The following is an 8,617-nucleotide window of genomic DNA, read 5'->3' on the forward strand; positions in this document are numbered from 1 at the left end:
AAACCCTGGTGGCATAGTGTTTAAGAGTTCAGCTGCTAACCAAAAGGTCGGCAGTTCAAATCCACCAGGTGATCCTTGGAAACCCTATGGGGTAGTTCTACTCTGTCCTATAGGGTTGCAATGAGTTGGAATCAACTCGACAGCAACAGGCATATATATTAAAAAGACAGGAAAGAAAAAAAAGACCAAAATGGATGTCAGAAGAGACTCTGAAACTTGCTCCTGAATGTCGAGTAGCTAAAGCGAATGGAAGAAATGATGAAGTAAAAGAGCTGAACAGATTTCAATGGGCGGCTCAAGAAGACAAAGTGAAGTATTAAAATGTACAAAGACCTGGAGTTAGAAAACCAAAAAGGAAGAACACACTCTGCATTTCTCAAGCTGAAAGAACTGAAGGAAAAATTCAAGCCTCGAGTTGCAATACTGAAGATTTCTATGGGCAAAATATTGAGCAATGCAGGAAGCATCAAAAGAAGATGGAAGGAATACACAGAGTCACTATACCAAAAAGAACTGGTCAACATTCAACCATTTCAGGAGGTAACATACGATCAGGAACCGATGGTACTGAAGGAAGAAGTCCAAGCTGCACAGAAGACACGGGAGAAAAACAAGGCTCCAGGAGTTGACAGAATACCAATTGAGATGTTTCAACAAATGGATCAGTGCTGGAGCTGCTCACTCATCTATGCCAAGAAATTTAGAAGACAGCTACCTGGCCAACTGACTGGAAGAGACCCATATTTGTGCCCATTCCAAAGGCGATCCAACAGAATGTGGAAATTATTAAACAATATCATTAATATCACACGCAAGTAAAATTTTGCTGAAGATCATTCAAAAATGGTTGCAGCTGTACATTGATAGAGAACTGCCAGAAATTCAAGCCAGATTCAGAAGAGGACGTGGGACAAGGGCTATCATTGCTGATGTCAGATAGATCTTGGCTGAAAGCAGAGGACACCAGAAAGATGTTTACTTGTGTTTTATTGACTAGCAAAGGCATTCGACTGTGTGGATCATAACAATGTTATGGGTAACAGTGCAAAGAGTGGGAATTTCAGAACACTTAATTATGCTCCTGTGGAATCTGTACATAGACCAAGAGGCAGTCATTCTAACAGAACAAGGTGATACTGCATGGTTTAAAATCAGGAAAGGTATGCATCAGGGTTGTACCTTTTCACCATACTTATTCAATCTGTATGTTGAGCACATAATCGAAGAAGCTGGACTATATGAAGAACAATGTGGCATCAAGATTGAAGGAAGACTCATTAACAACTTACAATATGCAGATGACACAACCTTGCTTGCTGAAAGTGAAGAGGACTTGAAGGACTTACTGATGAAGATCAAAGGCTACAGTCTTCAGTATGGATTACACCTCATCCTAAAGAAAACAAAAATCCTCATAACTGGACCAATAAGCAACACCATGATAAGCTGGAAAAATACTGAAGTTGTCAAGGATTCCATTATACTTGAATCCACAATCAATGCCCAGGGAAGAAGCAGTCAAGAAATCAAATGACGTATTCCACTGGGCAAATCTACTGCAACCCCTCATATACTTTGGACATGTTATCAGGAAGGATCAGTCCCTGGAGAAGGACGTCATGCTTGGTAAATTAGAGGGTCAGCGAAAAAGAGGAAGATTCTCAATGAGATGGACTGACACAGTGGTTGCAACAATGGGCTCAAGCATAACAACGACTGTGAGGATGGTGCAGGAGCAGGCAGTGTATCGTTCTGTTGTACACAAGGTCACTATGAGTCAGAATCGACTTGATGGGCCCTAACAACAACAACCACTGCAAAGACCGCTTTAAAGTGTTCCAAAGCAAAGATGTCATTTGGAGGACTAAAGTGCACCTGACCCAAGCCGTGGTATTTTCTCTCACCTGATATGCATGCGAAAGCTGGACAATGAACAAGGAAGACCAAAGAACTGACACCCTGAATCACTGTGTTGGCAAAGAATATTGACTATACCATGGACTGCCAGAAGAACAAATCTGTCTTGGAAGAAGTACAGCCAGAACGCTCCTTAGAAGTGAGGATGGTGAGACTTCATCTCACATACTTTGGACATACTATCAGGACGGACCAGTCCCTGGAGAAGTACGTCATGCTTGGTAAGGTAGAGAGAGGGTCAGTGAAAAAGAGGAAGACCCTCAATGAGACGGATTGACACAGTGTCTGCAACAGTGGATTCAAACACACCAACGATTGTGAGGATGGCACAGAACAGGGCAGTGTTTCGTTCTGTTTTATGTAGGGTCACTATGAGTCAGAACCAACTTGATGGCACCTAACAACAATTGTACATATGTGTTATTGTAAACTGGCTCTTAACCCTTTCAAGACCCGACTATTTTCTGCTTTGAATTTTTTGTTGATACCATGTGTTTTCATTATAGGAAGCATGATGAATCCTTGAGTTTGTTTGAATTTTTGTAGGTAGTATGGATTTTTTCTTGTCCCCTCCCACAAGGCTACCCTTATAGACTCCTCCCTAGTTTTCCCACTAAAAACGCACGCATCTCATAACAATACCCTGTAGAAACAATAATTTGTGGCAGACATCCTTTTTTCTTTGTTTTTTTCTTAAACAAACATAAAGGCCACTGCCTTGCAGCAGCATGCACTGTCGAGGAGAAAGCACTTCCCAAGAAACCTGAGAGGTGGAAAATGTTGGTGGACCACTGTATATCCAGCGGTCACGAAAGGTAAGCCCACACCTCACTTGAGGTTACCTGTGGTATAATAAACAGAAATCTTACTTCCTATTATCTTTCTTCCAGCTGAAAGTTCACCTCATTCAAAGTTCACAATAGAAGAGCATCTTAGAAATCTAATAGTTTAACACTCAAAACCTCTGTTTTTGTTTTTTTAATCTTTGTTTTATACTATCCAAGAGAAGTTCTATGTGCTCCCAAGGAATTAACAGTGGTCTGTTTGAGGAGTCTCATTATCCAAGTACTAAGAGTCTATGGAAGTTAACTCCACTGCTATCAAAATTCAGGGATACAAACAGGCAGATTATAAGGCATATAGACATAGATTCTAATCTTACTTCCTCCAGTTATTAGGAATGTGGCTTTTAGTGTGTGAGTTACCGATTTAGTTCCTTCATCCTTTTCTTGATTCCTCCATTCATTCACTCATCCCACAAATACTTACTGAGGACCTACTAAGTGCCAAGACCTTATAGGTTCTAGTAATACATAATAAGCAAGATGGATGGATACAGTCCCTGACCTCAAGGAGAATATATCCTAGAGGGGATGTTGCCACTATTGTTGTTGGGTGCCATCCAATCCATTCCAACTCATAGCAACACCATGTGACAGAGTAGAATTGCCCCATGTGGTTTCCTAGGCTGTCACCTTTACAGAAGCAGACTGCCCATCTTTCTCCTGCTGAGACCCCGGTGGGTTTGAACTGCTGACCTTTCAGTTAGCAGCCAAGTGTTTAACCACTGTGCCAGCAGGGCTCCTTCTAGGGAGGAATAAAAGCTAAAACCAAACCAAACCCATTGCCATCAGGTCAATCCCAACTCGTAACGATTCTTTAGGGCAGAGTAGAACTGCCCGATAGGGTTTCCAAGGAGTGGCTGATGGACTTGAACTTCCTTGAACTTGGTTCACAACCAAGCTCTTAACTACTGCGCCACCAAGGCTCCAAGGGGGGAGGGGAAGGATAAGAGACAATAAATAATTGACGTAATTTTAGAGAGATACATGTTTTAAAGAAAATGAAATAAGGTCATAGGATGGAGGGTGACTGAGGACTTGTGACAGAGCTGCCACCTTCCCACCTGAAATCCACTCACTCTGACTCCCGCCACAGCAGTTTAGAACTGGGGCTGGGCACCTGTGTGTGGCTGTCATTGTTTCACATCTCTACTGTTACGGTACTCCCAAGCCAGACGAGTTTTGAGGGTTTTTTTGTTTTGTTTCATTTTTTCAAGTCCTTTTCCTTTCTTTCCTGCTTCAGGTTCAGGATAACCTTCCAGATACGTCCATCCATCTTTTGTTTTTGAAAGGCTTTGAAATCAAATATAATTTCAATCTCTTCTTATCTCTGGGGGGTGGGGTGGAGAGCTTGCTTTACTAAGTAGTACAATGTCAAGGCTTTGAATAATTTTATGAACCTTTTATTGGAGTAAATGAGTGTGTGTGTGTGTGTGTGTGTGTGTGTGTGTGTGTGTACAGCACAGTGAGTTTTTGCTTCAGTCAACAACTTGAACAGCCTGGCTTAGCAACTGTAAATCAGTTGGCCAAATTGTAAGTAGTTGGTGAACTGGAATGATCAGCCACACAATACATGCTGCAGGCAAGTAGCAAGGGGATCGGAGCGGAAACGGGGGTATACAAAGGCGTAGACAAAGGGCAGTTAGGCAGTCCTGATCTCAGGTCAGACAGAACTTTCCCACGCTGCCGGCACCATCGCGTCAGACCCGGCACTACACTACCCCTGCCGTAGGCTTACACTGCATGGCTAACACCAAACTTGCATTTCACTCAGAATCATTCTTTGATATGTAGACACACACACACACATACAAGCTAGCCCATCTGATAAATAGGAAGAAAACTCAGTATGTCTGTAAAGATGACACAGAATATACAACAGGAAAAGAGAGAGACAGCAATACTCGAAAGAATTCATCACAGCACTGAATATAATAGAGAAAAACCAACAACAAACTACGTGTCCACTAATAGGGGAATGATACACTAATCAGTCAACATGCATATAATGTATTACTATGTATTCATTACGGACGATGCTAAAAGAGAATAGTTCCTGACATGGAAAATATTCATATTATTAATTTAAAAAGACGTAAGATACTATGATGTCATTTTTTGTATTAATTTATTATTTTGTTGTTAAGACTATACACAGCAGAACATACACCAACTCAGCAGTTTCTCCATATACAGTTCAGTAACATTGATTACGTTCTTCAAGTTGTGCAACCATTCTCACCCTCCTTCTCCGAATTGTTCCCCCCCACATTCACCTAAACTCCCATTACCCATTGCCATTGATCAAGTGAATTCTGACTCAAAGCAACCCTATAGGACACAGCAAAACTGTTTCATAGGGTTTCCAAGGCTGTGATCTTTCTGGACACAGATTGTTACATCTTTTTTTTCCAACCACTGAACTTTAGGTTAGCAGCCGAGCACTTAACCACTGTGCCACCAGGGCTCCATAATATAAACTCACAACTCACAGTTTCCTATCTAATCATTCGGGTTGCTGTTGTCAATTTGATCCTATATAGATACATAGATAGATCTTAAGGGAGCACAATAGCCAAGGCAGACATTCTTTACTAATTAAGCTAAACTATCGTTTGGTTTAAAAAGGTCTTCAGAAGATATTTTAGATTTAAGGTTCTAAGATACCATTTTTATAATTTTATAAAAAGAAATAAGTGGACTGAAATGTTAAAAGTGGTTTTCTCTGGGTGATGTGACTAACAGTAATTTTTATTTTCTTTTTATTGTATGTTCTAAATGTTAAAGACACCAGCTACAATTTATTAACCATTTTCTATATGTCAGAAACATGTTTACTACATTTTTTTCCAGTTACATTATATGTGTTCACTGTAAAAAGAAGGAAAACTCGGATAACTATTCAGAAAATAAAATCACCCACAATCCCCCAAACTCCAAGATAATTAGGCAAAGCAAAATGATTAACAAAATGTGTCTGTACAATTTCTATGTTCCAATTGACTATTTAACTCAATTGGTTTCTGTTTCTAGGTGTAGTTTAATATTTTAAAAATATATTTGCACAGCCAAGAAAACATTCAGTCTGGCTCAAATAGGATATTGGATGTATTCAACATAGCATTAATATTTATTCCAAAATGATCAGTATGCTTTATCCTTTTGGCTGTGACTTTCTTTCAGATTGGGAAAAAAGGAGGTGGTGGGAGCTTAGCAGGAGGACATTCATGAGATTCTCTATTTTCATCCTGGTGCCAAAATCACACAAAACGGAAATAGCGACAAGCAAAATATCAGTGTTCTGATATTAGTGACTGATGTTACCAGCAGTCAAAAATTTGGAACAGCAGACCCGATAAAATGTATTCTGGACCTGATGTAAATTTTCCTTGAAGAGCTCAAATGTTTTATTCTTTCATAGCTATGTTATCCATTTATTTTCACCTCACGTTGCCGGAATTTGTTGGTTCCGTCTCTATGGAAACCATTCAGAACTGTGATAATGAAGTCTACCCACCCACATGTGCATGTCCCCCTCTATCGCGCCAGGCGGTACAGTATCACCCCTGGTTCAGATCAGCTATTGCAGAATGGAAAGGAGCAATATTTAAAATGTGCCCAAAACAGGGCTGAAAAGCAAAGAACAACATCGTCTCACTCTCTCTCAGAGTGCTGGCCGCTCCTAGAGTGAATGAACACATTCACTCACAGGCAGGAGGCGATATGGAGAATATTCTGTATGGCCACCAAGAGCCAGGCTGCTGGCCAGGATTCAGACGGCCGGGCTGTGGCAGTGCATTCATGGATGTTGGAGGCTTGTTTTTTAAGGAGGAAGAGACAGGCCATTTGCTTTTGAAATCCAACTTGGAGTTTACCGTTCAAACTTTTAGCAATGCCAGATGGGAAAGAAGCCACATTCTATACACTCAAAAAGCAGAAAAACTATTCTTAGGCAGTTACGCTTTTCTTTTATTAATAAAAAAGCAATGCTACAATATAGCATCTTGAAAACATTATGGAATCTTGAAGATGTTGTAAATCTTGACAGCAATATGTTGAGTGAAATAACTCAGTCACAAAAGGACAACTATTGTATGATCCCACTTACATGAAGGAGCCCTGGTGGTGCAATAGTTAAGAGCTCAGTTGCTAACCCACCCAGCAGCTCCATGGGATAAAGACCTGGTGATCTGCTCCTGTAAAGATTACAGCCTAGAAAACCCTATGGGACAGTTCTACTCTGTCATATGGTATCGACTACAAGTTGAAAATCGACTTGATTTCCAACAACAACCACTTATATGAAATAGGCAAATGTATAACCATTGCTTTAGAGTCAATTTCGACTCATAGCAACCCTATAGGACAGAACAGAACTGCCCCATAGTGTTTCCAAGGCTGTGATCTTTATGGAAGCAGACTGCCACATCTTTCTTCTGTGGAGCCGCTGGTGATTTTGAACCACGAACTTTTTGGTTAGCAGTCAATGCCTTTAACCAGGAGACAGAGAGATACATCTACAAGGATTGCTGGTGGCAACCAGAAGCTTAGGTAGACAAGGAAGGACCTCCCCTAGAGCCACACCCTGAATTTGGGCTTTTAGCCTCCTGAACTGTGAGAAAATAAACTTTTGTTCTTTAAAGCCAAAAAAGAAAAGAAATACTTTACCATCCTGAGTTCTCCAGTAAGTTGCGCACGATTGTCTGCGGCACCGAGCAGTTGTAATAGCCCATGCCGATATACGATCTCCAAATCTGGTTTTTGCTGGAAATGGCATGCAGAGTGGCAAGGATTTCATTTTCACCTGATAGTGAGAAGGACAGAAAACATCTTAGAAGAGAGCTCTATTTATAAAGACACTAATTTTGTTTGAATATTTCTGTGAGGAGAAGTGGACAGAAAATATAAGAATCTGACCACCGAGAGGCGTGGTCAACATGGCAGAGCAGTTAGACGCCTGCTATATCCCTCTTACAACGAAGACCTGGAAAAACAAGTGATTTGATTGAATATCTGTGAGCCCTGAACAAGGCAAGGTTAAGAAATCTGTCTGAGTGATACGGGAGAGGGAGACCGTTTGGAAGAGGTAAGGAGGGCCAGAGCCGTGGCGGTGAAACTGCAGCTCCGCAGCCACGCTGTCTGCGTTGAAGCAGGCAAACAGCTGTGTGGTGCGCGCTCGGGAAGCAGTTTCCACATCGAGAGAGACCCGGCAACAGAGATTCTGCTTGGACACTCCGAACCAGTGAAGAGAAGCTACCAAGAGGCTAAGATAAGTACATGTGCGCACCTTTTCCCGGGGATTAAAAAAAAAAAAAAAGCCCATTTTGGAAAAACCTCTCTCCCTTTTATCTCCTCCCTCCACAGTCTGCACCGGGAGTCCGCTGGGCCGGAAGAAGATCCCAAAAGGTGCCCTGACCCATTCTCCTGGCCTTGGAGAGGGAACAAATAAGCTGCTGGCTCCCCTAGGCTAGGAACACAGGGACGGCACAGCTCCTTTGCTGGGCACAGGTATCGGGTCCACAGACTCTGAGTGCCTTACAACCCTGTATAGACTTGTGGGGACCCATCTCAACAGCGTCAGTCCTCACTGCCACCATACAACAGGGCAAATATCTGAAGTTTAACTTCAACTGCTTCAGCTGTGAACTGGCAGATTTGTGACCCTTGAAACAGCCCTGCCCCTTAAGTAGGCACTTTTATCGATCTGCAGCAGGGGCTTGAGGATTGGTGGTAGCACTTAAAGTGCCTAGTCACCCGCTACAGGAGTCCAAGAAAAAGTGGTGCCCTCGAGTCTTTACAGCCAACAGAGTGGGGTGCTCATAGTCCGGCTGCAAAACTCACCTACCTACTCACCCTAG

At 41.9% G+C, this 8,617-nt stretch overlaps 1 protein-coding gene across 1 annotated transcript in view; it reads right to left on the bottom strand.

The window, feature by feature from the left end:
- The window catches only part of GLDC (glycine decarboxylase), a gene marked incomplete at its 5' end in the record, with an annotated part of 94,253 nt that overhangs the window by 57,858 nt on the left and 27,778 nt on the right, over nucleotides 1–8,617 (bottom strand). The window contains one exon of the mRNA XM_004373544.2: nucleotides 7,428–7,563. Within this exon, the coding sequence (XP_004373601.1) occupies nucleotides 7,428–7,563 (136 nt within the window). The remainder of the gene's footprint in view (nucleotides 1–7,427; nucleotides 7,564–8,617) is intronic.

The sequence above is a fragment of the Trichechus manatus genome, unplaced genomic scaffold, assembly GCF_000243295.1.
Source record: "Trichechus manatus latirostris isolate Lorelei unplaced genomic scaffold, TriManLat1.0 scaffold00025, whole genome shotgun sequence".
Classification (NCBI taxonomy): Eukaryota; Metazoa; Chordata; class Mammalia; order Sirenia; family Trichechidae; genus Trichechus; species Trichechus manatus.